The 21,961-nt window shown below is 40.0% G+C and overlaps 1 protein-coding gene across 1 annotated transcript; it reads right to left on the bottom strand.

The window, feature by feature from the left end:
- Positions 1–6,828: 6,828 nt before the first annotated feature.
- On the bottom strand, positions 6,829–20,415 carry LOC129237084 (uncharacterized). Its single transcript, XM_054871498.1, has 3 exons — positions 19,715–20,415; positions 8,549–8,702; positions 6,829–6,833 (listed from the first exon to the last, which is right to left on the bottom strand). The coding sequence occupies exons 1-3, from the start codon at positions 20,042–20,044 to the stop codon at positions 6,829–6,831; spliced, it is 489 nt and encodes a 162-aa protein (XP_054727473.1). The 5' UTR covers positions 20,045–20,415.
- Between the last annotated feature and the right edge of the window lie 1,546 nt (positions 20,416–21,961).

Consider the following 21,961-nt stretch of genomic DNA (forward strand, 5'->3'; position numbering starts at 1 on the left):
AAAGCTGAAAGAATCCTGTGGGGTTTATCGCAAAAAACGACGTCACTATTGCTCAATGAGAATAATGAAAGAGCAACTCAAACAAGTTCAAAAAAACTGATATGGGAAAAATATGCAAGCAAATAGTTCCACCATAACCGAAAATTGCGTTCACCATCCACCAATACTAATATGTTCGGCTTGCCAATAACGTTAAAAAAGTAAAACAAGGCATCAAGCATTCCAAAGACAATAAAGCTAGAGGGCCAGATGAAATAAAGGGTTTTCCAATAAGAGGTGTTATTTTGATATTCAAAGAAAAATGCTATATAATAAAATCATCGGAAGTTTATTTCATTATAAAGAGGAAGGTATGCCGTTAATCGTGGAAAATAACATCAGGAAAATGACCACCATGACCACGCTTACAGGACAATATCCCTTTCATGAAATTTTCCATAACCGAATTTCAAAGTGGCTGCCCTATGTCCTCGATAGCCTCACGAATTCCATCTTTGAGGTTTTGAATCGACCCTGGGCTGTTGGCGTAGACCTTCTCTTTCACGTAGACCCACAGAAAAAAGTCACAAGGTGTTAAATCACGAGATCTCGGTGGCCAATTGTGATCACCTCTTCGAGAGAAAACACGGTCCGGAAACTTTTCCCATTAAATATCAATAAATAAAAAATAATTTATCATAAAAAATCGTTAATCATATCTCGATAGCGTTAAATAACACCTGTTATTGGAAAACCCTTAACTTATTTCTGTGAGGTATTTGAGTTGTAGATACAATGTGGCACAAAATTAATCACCCCATCGCACAGTGCGGCCGATTCCCGAAAAGCTGGCCAAAACTCAAAAAATTAAGTAATTGATTCAAAATTTCTTACTCGGGGGTTGTCGGGGTCGCTGATTACGAATTTGATCTTAAAATTTTGAAAATCCACCCCCTTTCACCCCTATTGGCCACCCCCTCACGTGAAATAGCGTATATTCTAGAACATAATCAAGATGCATGTAAATTTATATGTTTTCGGGGTCCCAAGGTAGCAAGTGGTAGCAGCTGAATCTTGTTTTATTCAGTAACTATTACCTTTAATAGGTTTCAAAGCAGCATATGACGGCGTTGTATTACTATATAGTTTGAAAAGTCAAATTTTATAAAAAAAATTGCAAAAAATGTATCTACGTATTGCTGCAGCTAAAAATTGTGTGTCGAGGTATTGATATGTACTAAAGATTTCTCGTAGTTTACTAACCTTCCGAAGATGATTCCATTTGGTTTTGTTCAATTTACTCCATTACAAAATCTTTCAAATGTGTACAACTTTCACTATTCATCGACAGTAATACGATGCTCAAAGGCCACGTTGCCACTGAAAATACAGAGGATACTTAGGGTACAGGACGTTGCTATGAACGGTTTTCACTACTCAAGGCATTACTGTAGCCAACCCAAAGACAAAAAAACTCTATCTAGAAACTTTTTTTTCGACTTTTGGCCAGCTTTTTGGGAATCGGCCGCACTGTGCATCGGAAGATTTATAACTTTTGCCAATGCCGTCGTACATTAGTCATATTTGACAGTTGTTATTGAGAAATAAAATTGGATGACTAATTTTGCGCCACCCTGTACTATACAAATTATATTAGTCCAAGGGGATAAGTTGTATTTTAGCGCGAGAGCAACAAATCTCGTCAAAAAAGTTGAGCCATTTTAATATGGCAGCTGCAAAATAATTGGCTATGCAAAGACAATTTCGATCTGAATGTCATTACAAGGCAACAACATTCACGCTCTTTGCATTTCAACTAGACAAAATCTTTATGCACATCTGCTCAAGGCAAATTTAAATGGTTCCATGCAAAGTTAAAGAAAGCAAGAAATAGCAAAAACTAATGAATTGTAAATTGACTGAAAAATGGAAAAACCCCGAAAAGAAATTGGGGAAAAGTGCCAAAAATCTCAACGAAAAACCTACAATAGAAAAATACAAATATTTACTAAGCTATTTGTAGCCCATTCACACGTCCCGAGCGGCTTGGCAACGCGCTGGCACTCAATGCGAACAATAGAGGGAAAATGTAACGCTCTTCACACACACACACACATGCACACTTGTGTTTGTGTAAGTATAAAGAAGTCAATGACAATAACCTCAACCAGCAGCCAGCAGCAAACCGCATTGAGAATAACAACAATAAATGCAATGTAAACAATAATAACGTGTCGTGTCACTAAACACGTTTTGTCGCTGGCATAAAAACAGCGCCGAGTTTCGAAGCCGGATTGAGGAATCGGTGGGAGCGTGTACTTGTGTGTATGTGGGATGTGTGTGTGTGCGCAACATGGCAACATGGCATCTGTTGTTTGGCATCTGCAAATTGGTGTCAATGACTTGGCAAACAACCGAAAAAGGCGTGTGTGTCGAGTGCGTGTATGTATGTGTGTGTGTATGTGTAAGTGGGAGGGAGAAAATAGGCACACGCACACATCCATACAACAAAAAACATTTATATGCAGTCGTATTGTATGTGTGAGTGTGTGTCACTTTGCTTCCTGTGCTAATTTTTCTTGACTTTTGTTTTTGTTCGGTTGTTAGTTTTATTGGCCTAAATGGCATTTGCTTAATTGTTTAACCAAATGGAAACAGAAGCTATTGCAAACAAGCAAACCCAAATTTTTATAAAATATATTCATACCCGGCAGGGAAAGGCGTAATCGGCTTTTTGTGAATTTTGAACACTGACCAATTCGCATTTTTTCTCTTTTCCAAGCATGAAATTCGTGGACCTTGAGCTGCGAATTTCTAGTTAATTATTTCTCTACTGTTGTTGTTGTACTTTTTTTTATTACACATCTTACACCATTTCTAATAATGAACTACAAAGTGTAACAGAGCTTAAGCGTCTGGGTTTTATTCGATAAGAAATTCCAGCGCACAACCAGCTATCCTGGAATGCTTCTCACGTTAGCTCACTCCTGAACGGGTGTTCGGAAGCTACCCAGAGAATACTTGGGCTAATCCTGGAAGTTGTGAGCTGCTTGAACTTTATGCAGTAGAATCGTCCTGGCCACTCCCAAGTGAATGGCGATCAGTAACTTTTCCCTCTTGCATGGAATCCTACATATGGAACCATCCTAATTCTCAGTTAAAGCTTATTAATTTAGTATCTATAGAAAAGAGAAAGACAGTCCTCTTCTTTTTCTTCATGATTGACGCGACAACCGCTTACGCGATTTTGACCGAGTTTAACAAAGTGCGCCAGTCGTTTCTCTCTCGCATTAACCGGCGCCAGTTGAAAACACCAAGTAAGGGCAAATCCTTCTCCATCTGATCTTTCCAACGCAAAGGAGGCCTTTCTCTTCCTTTGCTACCAGCAGCTGCTACCGCATTGAATACTTTCAGAGCCAGAGCATTTGTATTCATTCGAACGATATGAGCCAGTCAGCGTAGCGGCTGGATCTTTATTCGCTGCGCTATGTCTATATCGTCGTAAAGCTAATACAGCTCATCATTCCATCGCTCGCCGTCACTACCGTGCAGAAGTCCAAAAATCTTCCGCATAATCTTTCTCTCAAGCATTCCAAGAGACGCCTCATCGGATGTTAGATAGTCCAAGGTTCTGAACCATACGTAGGACGGGCATGATGAGAGCCTTGTAGAGTGTTAGTTTTGTTCGACAAGAGAGGAATTTACTGCTCAGTTGCCTACTTAGGCCAAAGTATGATAGCATTTCGTTGGATTTCCCAGCTGACATTGTTATCGGTGTTACTGCTGGTTTCTACATAGATAAACGAGGTATCTTACAATCTCGAAATCGTACCTGTCAACAGTGACGTAAGTGCCAGTATGCGAGTGATGAAATGGTAGTCCTAGCTTTTCTGTGTGTGTGACGATTGTCCAAAACATATACGAGTTTGAAAGTTGAATGGCGTGGAGCCCCCTGGGACTTTCTGCGTCCTGCCTCTAACTATCATACCGGGAACTTTAGCGCTTAACGCAATGCTGAATGTGGTATCCGTGGACATCACAGGCAAAATTTCCTCAGCAAATATAGCAATCGGATTGGGGTGTTCGACTTAAGTGACGGACATCCTATTATTCGACACTTTGAGTTTATTCCCATGATGCTTGATCAATACATATTTTCGCTGGCTCCGAGCGCTACTTTTTCAATTCATCTTCTTTATGGGGTGGAGTGGTCGAAGTGCAGCATTTGAACACAGGGCATAGCAAAACTGTATACGGATAGTTCAAAGTTGGACAGAAGAGTTAGTGGAGGAGTACTCTGTCACGAGCTCCCCATCAAGTTCAAATTGAAGCTAGCGAACCAGTGTAGTGTTTTTAAGCGGAGGAATATGCAATCAAAGAAGCAGTAGACTGATTGCCTGCATCCCCAACTACTGTAAGGAAGGTAAACATTTACTGCGACAGCCAAGCGGCAATTCGTTGCATTCGAAATTAATTAAAGAATGTCTGACTTCTCCCTCGACTGCATCCGAATGCTTCGATATTAGGCTCATTTGATTTCCCGGTCATGGACGCATAGCGCGAAACTGCTGAGATGATAAGCTAGCTAAACAGGTTACCCTGGAGACGGTTTCCTCGCAAAAGGAGACCTAACTGAAGCTGGTCAGCCTGAAGTTGGTCAGGATGTTATTAATTATTATGCGTACCAGTGAAAAATCAGCGCAAACTACTGATTTAGCGAAGCGTGAAAAAAAGAATATTATTTAGTTCCAAGCAGGTATTTAAAAAAAGTATAATTTATTCTTAAATTCCAAAAAGCTTTAAAATTTTTTAAAAGTATCTGAAGATAATTCACTTCAAAAAATTATAAACCAAAATTTTTACCATTGAATTAATTTCCAAAGTATTTCTTTTAAATTTCCTTCTTGTTGTAGTTAAGAACGAAAATAAACCAATTTTCAGAAAAATGTACGAAAGTGACCAAAACTCTTAGACCACTTAACAAGAAATCACTCCAGAGTCGATGCACTGTGCAAGTTCGAAATTTGGGCAAAGATTTTAATGGGTAAACTGATTTAATTCAGGCCTTTTAAATAGAATGTCGTACCCTCTTTTGTCAGCTTGGCTACAGTTTTCGAGAAAACCGATATCTAAAAATTCCCTGTGAGGTAGCAGCTGCGCCATTGAATTGAGAAGGGTCCAAGTAAGCCTAAAAAAAGCTGAAGATCCAAACGCAGCGTTATCAGTCCAGATTTTGCAAGAAGTGGTACTAGAAGACCCTGACTGTTGATGCAACCTCAAAACCTGTATTACAGGCAAGTGCTTCTTGAAAAAGTATTACAGGGCAATTGCAGGAATTTTTTTTCAAGCTGACAGAATAATAAGCTACATTTGCTGGTTTCATTGGTCGCGAGGCACAATCCATAAGACCATCATATGACTACCACAGGCATAATCGGAAGCCCAGTATTTGTCCTGTGTCGGTAGGAGGATGACAATTGAAATATTTTCTCTGTTTCTTTTGGCTTTTTTTAAACTAAGAAGGCATTGTTTTCTGTTCAGAACCAGGCCAAACCATTGAGTACGACCGCCTGTTCTACTCAAATCGGTCCAATCAAAACCAGTCCTCTAGTTTTTTCAGACATGATGATGCTGCTCAGCCACTTTTAGGGTTTTTAGGGAACAACTAGTGGCTTGTGCTAAAATTTCTCATTTACCTTAATAATCCAAGTACTTAAGCTGACATTTTTTTCCCCACATTTTTCCTACAGGTTATGAATTGGTGATATTTTATGCTACTTATTTGCGCGTTGCATGATCCTCCATGAAATACACACATATACATTTACAATACACAAACAGAAGCGCGTGGTAAAGTACGCCATCGAGGAGAATACCAGCTGGTAGTGATTCTAGAATTTATGATGTCACTTACAAGTCGAGTAGGCAGCCCGAAATTAATAGGTACACACGATTATAATGATTCTAATGAGTGTGATGATGTTTTTATTAATGCTAATGCACACGTGAACAAACAGCCTTAGAAATGTGCGCACGCTTGCATAAATATTTTTACTGATGAAATATGAAAAACAATAAAAGGTTAGATGCTCTTAATAGCAGGCACTGCTGAGGTTGAACGTATGAAGATAAATAATTAAATGGATGGGTGCCTGGAAGATTAAAATTGCCTAATGAATTGATGCGGGAGTAACATTAAACGATTTTAAAGATATTAGATAAATAGAAAAGATTGTAAAATCAGGTATAATTACTTAAGCAAATCATATCTGAACATATCACAACGGAAGAATTTTGATTATTTGTACAAGTGGGTCCCTCGCAAAGGTAGTCATTTATTCTATAACTGAATAATTAGTTAAGTAACGAGCACCATGAATGGTTGAGAAAGTAACTGATGACGAATTACTTAGTAGTATGAGCTTCTGAGAGAAAAATTTGCAGAGAGCTAACGATAATTTCTGATAGCCCCACAAACTGATACGACAAATGAGAGCCAAAATATTCCAATATCAGCATAAAGAGTCTTAAGAGGCCAGCTATGGAATGGGTGCAGCCACGAAACCTACTTATAGAAGTATGTCAATGCTGGGGACAGCTATTAGTTATCTTGAGATAATGATATTCCATTTTATAAGTTCCATCCATGAAGTGAGAATCTGGAAGAGCTGCTAAATACAGCTGTTATTTGATGAAAAATGCCTTCCACGTATGAGTTTTCCTAGGTCTGCAAACAAATGGAAGTCGCTAAGGGCCAAATCTGGTGAATACGCTAGATGCCCCAATAATTCTTAATTCTTTAATTCATCGACTTTAGCCATTGCTATTTTCACGAATTTCTCTCTTCCGCTAGTCTGAAAGATTACAGTAATATTCATTTATTGCTTTACTAGTTTGCAATTAATCCACAAGCAAATTTACTTTCGCACGCCAAGAAACTGATGCCGAATTTTTCTGGGCCGATTTCTGGATACGAAGTCTTTTCGGAGCCAAAGAGCCAAGTTTCCACCACTCGTTTGCATCTTGTTTTCATAAAGCATCATTAGAAGAAGAGATCACAGAAAGCAAATAATTCCACACACTCGCTTGGCACGGAGAAACCATCTCAGCTGCTGTTTTATCGAAATGCTTTTCAGTATCTCCTTTCGACTCAAAAACTTTTCTGAAATCCAACGTTCCATATGATTTAGCAGCACTGCATTATTTTTTATATACAAGTTTTGATAGTTCGCAAAGAAAACAATTAAAGCAATTTGTTGCGATCAAAGAAAAGCAAACGAGACAAAATACTTCCAAAAATATCTACTTCAGAATCTGTCCCTGCAGCACTGACATAAGCAGGTGGCTTGTGCGTTAAAAGGCGCGGTGAATAGATTTTAAAGGTGAGCTCTTTAACAGACAGGCTCTGAGATTCGGCTTTTAGTGAATTGGACAGAATCAGCTGATGATTTGACGTCAGTTGGGGTGTGTTTATAAAAAACTGAGATTGTGTTGGTGATAATCGAAAAAGATCCACCAGTGACACTTCGTTGCTGTCTAAACTGATTGGACGAGTATGAAAATGCATGTGAAATGATTGTTGAGAATTCGGCTGCTCTATTCTCAAGTGACTTGGCAACCAACGTTCCTCAAGGATGATTAGGTTAGATTAACTCGTTAGGTATGGTGAAGAAAATAAAATTTTCAGGGGAACTTTGAAGTCTACATCATTTGTTTTGTTCTTCACAAAATTTAGCTTTAGCTTAGTGAAACACAAAACGAACGACGTCGGCATATCTGTGAAATTCGCTCAGGGGCGAATAACGGTCTGCTAGGGTAGTACACCTCTAAAAATCTTTTCACCATGAAAACGTTACGCTGGCAATTTTCTTTTTCACCATAGTTAAAAAGCAAACCTTAAAATCTATTATCTTGGCAAAGAGTCTAAAAACCAAGTTGCTTGAAGATCGCTCAACTGTTGTTGCATTTATATAAACAATTTTCGAAAGGCGAACAGCTCAATTTTCTAGGAAGCAGAGATAGGGTGAATCAAAAGCAGCTTATCTTATTTTCGCCTGTAAGTATTCAGCGAGTACCGCTTTTTGTTCACAATTTCTTTCAACTAAGAACTCTTTGCATCTCTCAAGTGGCTTATAATGGATGGATGCTTTATGATTTGATGTTTTATTCTGTTAAACGAATGTCGGAATGAGGGTAAGATACTAGAAGATGATGAGACTGCGTTCTATTGTATATCCTGTCTTCGGCGGGGTGATCCTCATGGTTCTCACGACGCTCAACCCAACGGAACTTGTTTTTTACGAAATTATTGGTTGTCTTCAGAAGCTTGGGGCTTCAGAGATTTTGTGAATCTTAAAAGTAGCAGTTGGCCAGTGATATTAATCATACACCAGTCCGGACTGCTTAATTGACAAGACGTTGGTATTTTGTCGTAGTATAAAAAACAAGCTTTTAAGTGCTTGCGCATGTGAATCGCTCTCACTCTCCAGCAAAAAAAAAAACAAGCTATTATATACAGCCATATACATATTTATGTATTTATGTATTATATAAAGATTTTTTCACTTACCTCTCATGTAAATATAAGCCGTTCCGCGCATATTTCTTCGCGTCAATACCACCAAATTAAGGACATTGCCGAGAATGCCAAGTGCACAGATTATTGGCAAAATGATGCCGTACGAGTACGCACGTAATGCTTCCGTGCGTGGATCCTCAGAAAACTGTGCGCCAATAAAGGCAAGAGAAAACAAGAAAAAATGGGTTATTAAAGCAAGAAAAATATTAACGAAAGATAGACACAGATTCAACTACGCGATAACGACTGCATTGTTACAAAGAATTTGTGTTATTCTCTCGAGTTGCATATTCATACCTACATATGTATGCATGTATGTGTGAGTGTATGTCTGTTCGTGCACATAAATAAGCATTTGTAGGTAAGAAAAAAATAAACAAAAAAGGCTGGTCGCCGTTAAAACTGTCATTGGCAATAAACAGCGGCATCAAATGGCCTTCCAAGGGACATGCCTACACACACACACACACACATACACAGACGTAGGCGCACGCATACATGCATATAAATATTGTATTTATACAGTACAACAAAGACCCTCTCAGTGGAGCAAAAGTGCACAAATAAACGAACAGCAGACAAACAGACAAATCCGTGCGAGCCTTGTGCCGCACAGGCATGCTTGGTTATAAATGAAAATTTCAATGGCAAAATAAGAAAAATTGAATGGAAACTGTGCAAAAAGTTGGCAAAAAAAAAAAAAGAAAAAGTGATAGCAAACACAATTTTAAGTTGGAGAAAAGAATGACTGTAACGAAAAGAAGCAGAAGGTTGACATAATCTATGTCATTACTATGCCCATTCATTGCCAGCCGCACGCCCTACCCGCCCGGCCCTTGGCACTTGGCGGCTCGTTCGATGCGATGCTCAAGTGAGTTCGACCGTGCTCAAGTCGCTGCTGCACAACCGTCTGCCAATGCCATTGCCCAGCGCCTACCAGCACAGCAGCATCAATTGCGCATAGCCAGCGTAAGCCAGTGACATTCAACGCCCATCTTTTTAACCGCTTAGCGCCAAGTACGTACTAGTATTTGTATGTCAAATCAATTTTCTCATTTCTTCTTCTACTACATCTACGTTGGCCTGACAGTTGCTGCTGATGGGTCTGTTATTCAAGGCGAAGAAGATGACACATTCTCACACGACTTACAGCTGCTTAGCATAAATGCAGGCGTTTCGGTGAATTACGTACGGACAAATGTTTGAAAAGGTTGAATAAAGATATCCAGTAATGTATGGTATTACAAAATAATGGGTGATGTTTAAGTTTAGGTAGCGATAAATATTTCGCAAAGGAACACAGTTGCTGGCTAGAACCCGGAGAAATTTATGATCTATCGCTTTAAACTCAATTACGAGGTGTTGCTGTTAAATAATATCCTTCTATATCCTTATATTGTTGTAGTTGTTGAAGCTCTCCAGCTCCTAGCCTCTAGTCCGCATGGTTTGCGAAGAGTGTACAGCACCACCACAGCACTCACCGCTATAAATACTCAGATAACCCGTGTGCTCAACCAAAACAGCCCCTGCGAGAGAACTGTCTTAGTATCGCTGCACCTGAAGAAAATTATAAATACAGTCAGCCATTCCACGCTATTATAAAGTCGATACTCGCGCCACGGCTGAAGAGATGGTCCGCGAAATATTTAAGTGGTCGGCACTCGTCTGTGATTTTTTGAGACCAATACTCTAAACAGAGGAAGATAAAGCAAGGTGTTCCGCAAAGTGGTGTCTTTTTACACTTTATTTTCACTTTCCGAAGCTCCCCCAGTCACCCGAGGGAGTCGCTCTGGTCTCCTTCGCTGACGATTATACGTTAATGTCATTGATGATTTGTGTGCCAAAGTAAACGATTACCTCCCAGTTCCTTTCTCGCTTTTTCTCTGTAAGGAATCTACAACTTTCCCCTGCTAAATCCACGGCTACCCTCTTTACCACCTGTACAAAGAAGGTCGAACTACAGCTCAAGGATAAAGTCAACGACACGCCAATACCAACTGTAAACAACCCCAAAATTTTGGAAGGTACCTTCGACAGGAGAGTTCAAAAACGCAACAAGGTCCTCAAATCGCTAGCAGGCAGTACTTGGAGCAAAGACGAAGAAATGTTGCTGTCGCCATTTAAAGCAACCAGCCGGCCGGTTCTAAATTACGCTGCCTCTGCCTGGTCGCCTGAAACTAGTGATACACAGTGGACAAAGCTCCAGACATGCCAAAACACTGCTATTCGGACAGCGACGGGACGCCTACTCATGTCTCCCCTACAACATCTACATAATGAGGTGGAGATGCTACCTGTAAAGGAGCACAACAAGCTGCTCAGCAAACAAATTCTACCAGGGTGCTACCGCAGATTTCACCGATGTAGACATCTGCTTGAATCAGAGCCGCCTCCCAGATACGTCAGGAGGCATCTCTTAAACTGCTTCGACAAGATCTGGAACAAAACAAACTGACAACTACTGGACCGGACAGTGTTTAGAAATACCTAATTACATTTAAGGACATTCATCGGGAGACACCTACCACCATTTTAAGTTCCCGACTCCCGAATGCTGTAATCGGATTTCAACCCCCAATTACAGCAGATGAAGAGCTCAAGCTCCCGGTAGACTCGCATTGCCTGACGAATTTGTCAGGAAATGGACTGAATTGGTCTCAGAGTCCTCTTATCCTGTCATCGGCATCCTCCTGACTGTAGTTAAAGGGGGAATATTATTTCTTAGGAAGGCGCAGAAAAACATGAGCATCCATTTCTTTATGTGCTTTTTTGAAAATTATTTGGCCCCAGTACAATAGACGAAAGACTAACAAAGTTTTGAGGACTGCACGCCATTCAATTTCCTAACTCGTAGTTGGGTTTGCCGGTCATTGGCCGATCGGCAAACACTCGGAAAAGATAGGTTCATCATTTAACGCCCATTGCAAAAGCTGTGGCAATCGTTTTCTCACGTATCATCTTCAGTAGTGACTCGTAAATGACTTTTATCTTTAAAGTATGTTTACCGAAACAGTTTCTCAACATTTCAACAAGTTTTTCGCACCATTGAATCTATTTGTAGCGCAAAATATTACACAAGCTCGTTGCTACAAATTCAAATCCAATTTTAAAACTGTAAGAAATAGAAAACACGTGGAGAAGAAGATTTACTCAAGACGGCGTAACTTTTACGAATGTCAAGCAATGTCGATAAAACTTCAGCAAGAATGTTAGTCACAGATGTGCCAATGGAACAAGAACAAAAAAACAAAAACAGAACCCAAATTAGTTGACTTAGAGCGTCACTTGGCGGCTGGTATGTGTATTTTCTGTGTAGTATCGTCACTTTCGTTCCAAAGAAAATATTACAAAAATAAAAAAATTGGTAAAAAAAGGAGCAGGAGCTTATCAAGAGGCTTCGAGGTCAAGAAAAATTGCATATGCCCGTGAAATTGTATCCAATTTGAATTCTGAATCATGAATTTAATTTTTTTGAAAGACTCACAAATTTCAAAGGACTAGAAAGAAATTTTTTTTTACTACTTTTGCTCAGTTTATGATACTAATATGGATGTCAAAGGAATGTGGATATATTTAATAATAAAAAAAAATATTTGTTTGCATTCAACTTTGTGCTTCTTGCGAAGAAATATAGTCGAGCTTGTACGTAAAATAATGAACTTGCTTCCTCTGAAATATGGTAATGTATAGGCATTGGATACTATAAATAGTGTATAATTGTCCTGATCAAAAGTAAACAAAATGGTTTTCAATAGATAGGTAAATCCTCTTTCGTTTGATATCCATTGGCATTCTCGAGTGAGTAAAAGTATTCAGTTAAAACATTTTTTTTTATTTAGTTTGGTTTGAAATTTTATGTAAAAAATTTTGTTGATGAGCAAATAAAACACTGAGTATGCAGCACTTCAATACAAAATCTATAGTTTCACGTTTATAAGAAATTTTTTTCTAGATAATAAAAAGAAGTAAATTTTTGCTAAACGGTGTGAGGAGCTACAAACGTCTATTGGTTTTGATCTCTACTATCAAGCGTTCATAAAACTGAGGTTAGGTTAGGTAAGGTTGAAGCGGTTGTCCACTGCGGGACAGACTCAGGCTCATTACCCATTGTGAAGCCGCATGGGAAGTTTGTCCTTTTCTCTCTTAAAACAAATGTGTGCTTTTCAAACATTTTAGAAGATCCATAATTTCCACAGTACTAAGATCTTCCAATTCATTAAAGAATTTTCTACCCAAAATGGTAAATCAACATCTGGATAAGGCAGGATAATGGCACAAAAGGTGCGGGATCGTTTCTTCCTCTTCCTCATCTAGACAACTTCCGTAAAATGCATGTGCTTGCACATCCATCCTCTGGGCGTACCTGCCGATTAGCCAATACCCCGTTAAAACTGAAGTCAGTGTGCTAAGACTATGATTATTTTGGTTTGGCAGAGATTCTGTGCGCTTGTCGGTCACAGTCGGGTGATTCTACATCTGGCTTCATTACGCCATCCCTCATTCGCTGCTCTTACCATTTTCTCAAATTTAAATTTGTTCATAGGTAAGTCTAGCTATCCATGTTATCTTTAGGTGCAATGACGCAGCCATCTCGTTAAGAGATGTGCGGCACTTCGTAGCTACCTTGAAGGCTGTCTACTCTCCAGGTATCGCATCACACCGCACCAATGCTACGACTTCCATTATTGCCATGAGTGCAGCCTGAAAGACTGCATTAGCCAGGAAGCCGAAAAATGAAAGAGGTCGCCAGATATTCAGAATATATACCTCCGCCCATCCTGCACTCGAGCTTTGAGCTATCTTTGTATACATGGATGGATTCGCCCTGTCTTACATCGTCCTGTTTTTACTCTTCCCTGTGGAGTAGGAGGGTCGTAAAAGTTATAATGTAGGCGGGAGTGGATAGCCCACTTGCCTGGGAAGCTCCAAAATGCCAGCCAGTATTTTACCCTGGCCGTAGTTCTTGCTTGACTACTTACTCAAAGTGTTCAGCCTTATTGCCGCATTGAGCGTGATATATAGCCTGTGTTGGAATATGAAATTATTTTATTTCCCATTGTTTTAATAAAACTAATATGCGAAATTCAGTTTCTGAGACCAGAATTGAGCCACAGAAAGATCGTAATTTTTCAACGTGACAAAGCCTTTGTACTTGATAATCTCGACAAAAACTACAGAAGCTTGGCTGAGAAGTCTGAGTTGCATTTATCCTCTAGCGCTCACTATTCCTTTTCAGATTGTAATTTGTTTTGGTATCTGAAGGATTTCTTCAACAGAGTAGATTCCAATTCAATAGAAGTCTGCAGGAAAGGAAACAATTTTCCGTTTCCTCTGTGAATGTCCTGCCTTATGGAGGGAGAAAATGTTAGTCCTTGGCAAATTACTGTCTAGGAGGCGCGAACAACTGTCTGTCTTAGACGTCAACAACCTATAAAAGTTCTTAAATCGCACAGACTGGATATAGTCTTGCTGTAAATAATCGTTAAACAAGTTGGTAGCGAGGATGTGGCAACAAAATGGTACAGAAGTGCTGGTTGGATTCTGGATGAATCACCACTTGGTTGAAGTGGCCTGCAGAATGCTAAGCGCATTCATTTTTTTTTCATCCAAAAAACTAAGAAGCTCGTATGAAATAACTCTAGAAGAATCTATTCAAGTAGCAAATTTTTGATTTAACCCCAATCCTATGTCGACGGGTCATTCCTGTTCGGTCCGTTTCTTTTTGGGTTTTCCTCGAGGAGAATTAAGCAAGTTGGACGGATTATCCCCACTCCTAAAAAAAGCATACGTCACAAGGATTTTTTGTGTTGATTAGTCATGTGATAAGTCAGCTAAATAGTGGGTATGCCCACCTGTGGTTGCTTAGGAACAACGCCTTCTAACTGTTTAGAGCGCCATCTGTGTTTTACAGCTGGTTGAGGATTTCGTGTGTTTGCGTTATTACCGCGATTGCCCACTTCCTCTTGATGGCGCCACTGATGCAAAGTGTGACTGTGTCTTTTTCTTTGGTTTTTGCTTGTTTTAGCATTTTAGCAGCCACAATGCAAGTAATGCGCTAACTTTTTTGGGCGGGAGTAAGGATTGGAAGGATAAGATTGTTGGGGTTGTGAAATGAATTTTTTTTGTTTGTAGAAGCTAGGAAAGTAGGCAAATTTAGAAAAATGCAAGGACCGTACTTTACGTGGGATTCGAGCCAAAAACTTTGAGATGGCAGGCTTGTGCACTTGCGCTAGACTACCGAGGCCGTATCAAGGATACGCTAGTAAAAATTTCGAATTCCTAGTACAGTTGAACAGTCAGAGCAAGCAATTTACAAGCGAATGTAGATGGCCCATCGGCATAGGATTTGGTAGTTTTCTGTAGGTAAGTGAAATTCTTTTTTGGTGGAACATTTTTCATTTTAAGCTATTTTAACTTACTATATATTGTCCAATTTTTTTATCAAACATTTAAAGTTTTATTTTAGTATAAAATATCAGATCGAATAAATTTTTGAAAAATGATACAATAAAAAACTTTTCATTAAAAATGTACCCCAATTTGTTACTTAATCTTTTTTTAACTATTAATTTATTAAAATAAAGAAAATTTAAGAATATATCCAAAGAAGTTTGAAGACAACAGACTTTTCTATGATCAAAAATGTGCACTTTTAGAGCGCCGCAATTAAGCATTGCAATAGAAATCAAATTTTTATCTCAAAATTTTCCTCATATTCTATGTTATTTTAACTTTCTCTTCAATTCGTTGAAAAAACAAAAAAAAAATGTTTTTGCTTTCCCTTAAAATTTGCTACACACCTTTTGGACCACCCCATATACCTGTATGTGTATGAGTATAAGCACATAAGTATCTTAGCACACATTCGCTTGTACCTTAAACGGTAATTTTATTCAGTGGAAATTTAAATATTCAATTTCCAATTTGCTGCTAAAATTTACATAAATGAATATTACTTAGAAAAAATTCCTACTTTAATGGTATGCGTTGATTGGCAATGTAACTGAGCATTGAATTGAGCCTTGGCGTATTTTAATACGAATTTTTAACTTTATTCACCACCACACGAATATGCTAATTTTGATGTAATGACGTCTTTCTAATAGCCCGAATTTTTGTTCGTTGGAAGTAAAGATTTTGTTTTGGCTAAGAATATATCCTCACACTAAAGCGCCGGTTTCGGTAAAATAGTGATTTAAAAGATATCAACAGAGAAAGTTGATTTAAATACTCAATTACAGTCGCATGTAAGCAAATACTTTATGAAAGAAAGGGAAGGTACTCCAATTTTAATATTGAAGAAGGTTCAGGTAACTCATAACCCTTTCTAAGGACAAACTTAGAAAGCTCACGGGCGCTCCCACAAGCTCCTGCAGAAACGCAACCAGCTACACAGGATTGGAATATGGTCAACTGACTCCTGTCGTTTTTGCGACCTGTCCCTGGAGACTCCACATATTTTCGTCTCGAATGAGATGCCACAGAGCAAAGAGCGATAAGATATCTCGTCCACATGCGGTCGGAATAAAGGCACATACGCTCAGCCCATCCCAGCTCTATCTTAGGGTATGAATTTATTTGAGAAAATATTTTTGGTTACTTGGGGTAGTATCTAAAAGCAGTACATTTTGCATAAGAATTCATTTATTTCTAAACTATTAGTGACATATGTAGTCTTGGGATGACTTCAGGCAATTAGAGTTGCAAAACAAAAATAAATTAATAAAAACAAAAGGCACCAGCCGCTCGTAGGGCAAACAAGTGCATGACGAGTCTCACACGTTAAACGTATCCAAGGGGTTAAGAATACTGTGCTTGGATGAGGTACTGTGTTGAGTAGAAGGCAGAAAGGGCTATGAGGTCAAAACGCGAACTCATTTTCATTCATTCATTCATTCAATATCAGACTGAGTCATGTGCACATTGAAATGGAGTATCACAGAAAAGGTTAGGAGGTTCTAAACAATCACTAATGGCCACTGGTTACTGCACTCAAGGTGGGCTATTATCCCCCTGGCTAAGAACACAGCTTGGCGAACTTCTAGAAAAGTGAATTTGGTTTTTTTTAATTTTTTATGTAATGGTAATTCATTTTATACTTATGGCTAAGCACTTAACTTAGTTATCTGCTTGTACTTTATAGGCTGGCATAATATCGCCAACAGCTCAAGATTGCAATCAGCACTTGACGGTGCTTGATCAATGTGCACCCTCGCTGAGCCCGAAGGGGAAGAGTCATAGGGTGCAACATTTGAAGACAAAGCTTAGAAAACATGTTTAAGAATGGCTCAAAGTTCAACGGAAGGGCTGGTGAGGGCGTATTCCGCGAGGAGCTTCCCATCAAGCTCAAATTTAGCCTGCCGGACCACTGTAGTGTTTTCCAAACAGAAGTGGCCATAATTAAAGAACCAGTGGATTAGTTGTTTACCACTGCGAAGGGAGGTAATTATCTACACCGTCAGTCAGACGGCAATTAGTGTTTTGGGTTCGATGTTCGACGGGGACTGTCTGACTTTTCTATCGACTCCATCCAAATACTTCGATATTAAGGTCAGTTGGATCCCCGGTCACAGTGGCATTACGGGAAACTATTGGGATTGCCCGACAGGGGACCCTGGAAACGAATTCACCGCAAAATGATAGGATTGGGGTTCCCTTGAGAACCTGTGGTCTGCTCCCTGAAAGAAGAGCTTCACTAGTGCGCAAACATGCAAAGCCGCGAGGTCGTTCTGTCCGCGGGGGCTCGAGAGAGCTTCTAAGGCTAACGAAGTTACATCTATCGAATTTGATAGATATCCTCACCGGACTCTGCCCGTTAGGTGTCCATGCGGTGAGGCTTGGCATTGCTTCAAGCAGAAGCTGTATGGAAGAGGGAGCGGAATCGTCTCAACACCTTCTTCTCAGCTGCTCTGCTCTCGTCGGGCTAAGGTTTAAACACCTGGGCTCTCACTTTTTTGCTACACTTGCGGATGTTGCGGGTTTAAATATCACACATCTGGTGACATTCATCAGCAGCTTAAAGGTTTAAAGCTTAACACAAACGTAAATCGCCCCTCGTTGGTCGTCATCCTCTTAACCAAGTCCTGGATTCTGTCAGGTTCCTCCGCCTCTCCTGTAAGATGGCATCGATAAAGAAGCTGGAGAGAATTCAAAATTCTGTCTTCATTGAAATCAATGCGGCGCTTCGAGTTAATGCAATGCTAAATCAATGTGCATTCAGACTAAGAGGCTTAGCCTATAAGCTTGGCCTCAATCAGATTCACCCAAGTATCCTTAAGAACTTTGGGTTCATCCCTTTGGCAACTGATCAATTCACACCCCTTCTTAGTCCGAGTGGAACATTCTCCACTTACGTTCCTTCAAGGGAAGAATGGACAAGGTGCAGTATTTGGAGGCAGGGTCTGGTCTGGCCGATGTTCACGGATCGCTCAAAATTAAATGGCAGGTTTGCCGGAGGAGTATTCTGCAAGGAGCTCACCATCAGACTCAAGTTCGGGTTACCGGACCACTGCAGTGTATTGCAAGTAGAGCTAGCGGGAATTAAACAAGGAGCTGATTGGCTGCTCATTTGTGCAATAACTGTCACGGAGATTAATATCTACTCCAGCAGCTAAACGGCAAGCAGAGCTCTGGACTTGATGATGGTCTACTCGAAACTGGGTGCCTGACTTTGCTTTCGATTGCATATAAAACTCCTAGCGACATCGCAGGAGACTGTGCGGCAGATGAGCTGGCTAGACAACGGACCTGCGAGGTAGTTACTCCGTAAAACGAGAGGATTTGCATCTCGTTGATTACCTGCGGTCTCTGCTTCTGCAGAGGTGGGCCTCGCGTCAACTCAGCGAGTTCTGGGTAAATAAAAAAACTTGTAAGGTGGCGAAATCTTTCTGGCCACGAGTGGATCGGAGGCGCTCGCTGGATTTCCTGCGGTTAATAAAATCTCAGCTCTCGAATTTTGTGAGTGCTCTTACAGGACATAGGTCGCGTGGTTTACATGCTGTGAGACTCGGAAGTAGTTCGTGTTCCTTTTGCGTCAGTTGCATGGAGGATTAGATGGAATCTTTTTAACACTTTCTCTGGAACTGCCCTGCTTGGTCCTCATCTCTTTGCCACGCCACGATATAGCAGGCATGGATATTAAAACCTTGATGAATCTAATGAGCAGTACAAAGTGGTTAACACCACCGTAAATCAGTCATCATTTGGCGGTCTTCAAGCAATACACATTCCCTCCTCCTCCTCTTTCCTTCCTTACCAGCTTATTTCCTTTCCAGTGGTATCACAAGCGACATTTTTTTTTTTTTAATTTCGTCAAGGCGTCCCCTCTCTAAGGGCAACCATTTCAATCTAACCTAATTGTGAAATTGTGCTATTCAAAGGTGGAAATACTCAAGTTATATGACAAAAAGTTTCATGGATGTAATAATTGGCTAGCAGTAGGAAACAATATTAGCTGGGTCTTATAATTTTGACACAAAGTGTTGAGTGTTTGCTGGCAAACTAAAAATAGCAGCCTGAGCTCTTAAATCGCCAGAGCTTTTTTTTACATCAATAAATAATAAACTACACTCAACTTTTGCTTTTTTATACTTTTCACCACCAGTTTAGTAATTCTTATCAGGTCTATGAAAATGAAGAGTGGGTGGACCCTTTTACAGACTTTTCGGTGCGCTGCCTGGAAACCATGACCGCCAAGCCTTAGAGAAAAATGAAAAAAAGTCACAGCTCAAAAGAACTACGCACGTACAAATGCAGAAGCTCAAATTTCTAACTTCGTCTATTTACTCTTGAACCTTTTTCAAATTAACTCCTTCCGGCACTCTGCTGAACAAATGGTAACCTTCACCAATACATAGATGTGGTGGCTATATGGTGAACTATACGTAATTCTGCTCTTTCCCCGTTTATGCTCAACTAAAATTACGCTTCAATTTCAATATAAAATATTTACATATCACATACTTTCAACTAATACAAACACGTACTAATAAACCGCAATGTAATCGATTGCTCTACTAAACGCCCAAAGGAAAGGGTTCGCAGTCATTTACATATACTCATACACCAACTTGCAACGACTCACGCACATTACCAGCTTACATTTATCAATGAAAACCGAAAAAAACAGCAATAGAAAGAAAGGTGCTTCGTGCTTACCTCGTTGGCAATGAAAAAATCATCACGCAAACTACTGCTGCCGCTGCCACCACCAACACTCACCGCAGCGCTGCCAATGACTACATCCGTCTCGGCGCCTGCACTAATGCCGCCGTCACTGCCGCTGCCGCCACCGCCTGCGCTGCTTATGCCAAAACTGCTGTGTGCGCTATAAAGTGTGGGTTGGGCGCCGACAACACTACCAACAATCGTTGTCTCACCACCATCTTCATCGATTTGTCCATTTGCACTCGACACACTCAAGTTTCTGCCCCAAATTAACGAACAAAGGGCAGGGTCCTCCTCGGTGTTGTACAGCCGTGTTATCATGACGCTTTATTTGTGTTCGTGTGTGTGTGCGTGGCTATGTGTTTGTTGTGACAGGCGACGTTGAAGTGACGGCGAAGGCGGCTAGGGTGTGAAACTTTTTGTTGACGGAGAAAGCAGTACAGCAGAATAGCAACCAAGCAGCGCTCGGGAAGGCCAAAATGCTGAAAGCGAGGCAATTTAAAAGGTGAAAGCCGCTGACGTTGTTATTCAATGCTTTTGTTAATCTGGTGTTGGTTTTTGTTTTTGCCTTTTTTTCTTCACTTTTCCTTACTTTCGCTATGTATCTCGTGGTAATTGTAGTTGTTTTTCTCCTATGTTTGTATGCGTGTATGTGTGTGTGTGTGCTCTTGTTGCACGTCAATTAATTTGAATTGCAAATTGCCACGTTGTCTCGTTGTGCGCACACTCTGAGGCCACACTGCTTGTCGCCAGCTGCCAGCTGCCAGCTGCCAGCTATGGAACGTCGGTTATGCGCCTGGCCGTATTGAGCTGCAGTAATCGGAGTTGTGACGCCAACAGTGGTGGCAGTGACTTGTGAAGGTAACGTCTGTCTGTGTGTCTGCCTGTCTGTCTTGTTGGCGGAAGTGGAAGTGCGAGGCTAACAGGGCGCAACAGCAGTGCAAGCGGCGGAAATGACGCTGGAGGCGTTAAACAAAAAAAACAAAAAAAAAAAAAAAAAACGGGCAACAACACAAAGTAACGGTCAGGGCGCGTATCTACGCTATCAATAATCACTTCCGCCGGAAAATTAAAATAAACGCAATCCACGCACACTCCAAAATGAGTCGCAGTTACTCAAGGCGCTCTGGCCCAGCTAGAAAATATTGCAATCTATGGCTTTTGATCAGTCAAGTGTCGCTTTTATTCAATTCCTCAATATCTTTTTGCTGCTCTTAAATTATTTAAATAAATCCCTTCTAGGCTTTTTCTATTTTTAGTAGGCTGGTTTTGATTTGCGCAGCCTATTTTGTGGGTATTGTTTTTGTTTTTCGTTGTCGCTATTCGTTTTAGTGTTGCTGCTGCTGCTCTTCCTGTATTCACAGCGGTTTTTGTTGTAGCGCGCATGTTTTTCGTTGCCATCGTATTCGCCACACGTTTGTGCATTTTTTTTATAGTCAAAATTTCTGTTGGAAATCTTCCACTCTTTCGTCTACTGCTCGATTTTAGTATAATTTCATGTTCCTTCTGTTGTAATTTCATTGATATTTTTTGTTTATGTAGCCTAATTTTTATTAAGCCGTTAATTTTATTACACTTGTTTTTGTTATTTTTAGCGTGCACCATAAGCGTTTTATTACACTTGTCGCACATCTTCACATTCAATGGCGTTCTCATAGGTTAATTTGCAGTTTAATTTTCCTTAGAGCGGCTGCTAATCGTTAACCTGAAATAAAGTAAAGCAAATAATTTTATTACTACCTTTTTTTGATTGGTTGATAAAAATATGGACTCAGTAGGGGCATAAACGGTACTACGATTTTGAACACACCCATTAAAATAGAATAAGTGAACATACTCTATAGCCCCCGTTACATCAGTCATCACTTTTGAAGTGTAACCTGCAAAGCCTTAGTCTGTACCATGAACTCAAAATGGTTTCAGCCTTCAGCCGGCACGTCAGTTAATGAGAGCCTTATCGCGGGGATAAACTTAATCTTAGTGTGAAACGAAAAAAGAGGAGATCATTTCAAAGCACTTCGACTACTTGGGATTAGTCGCATGTTCATTTACCAGTGCATGGAATTGTTTGAGAAGATTGGAAGTGTTAAAAGAAGTCACTGCAATGTGGTAATTCTCCCTATAACGACGTCTCAAAAATATTTTTTGTTAAATAGGCTTTCCCGAGCTGCTTTAATGAATGTGTAATTTAATTTCGATATCCATTTTTTGTTGTTGTTTATGGCTTCAGTTCCGTTC

The sequence above is a fragment of the Anastrepha obliqua genome, chromosome 2 (assembly GCF_027943255.1).
Source record: "Anastrepha obliqua isolate idAnaObli1 chromosome 2, idAnaObli1_1.0, whole genome shotgun sequence".
Taxonomy (NCBI): domain Eukaryota; kingdom Metazoa; phylum Arthropoda; class Insecta; order Diptera; family Tephritidae; genus Anastrepha; species Anastrepha obliqua.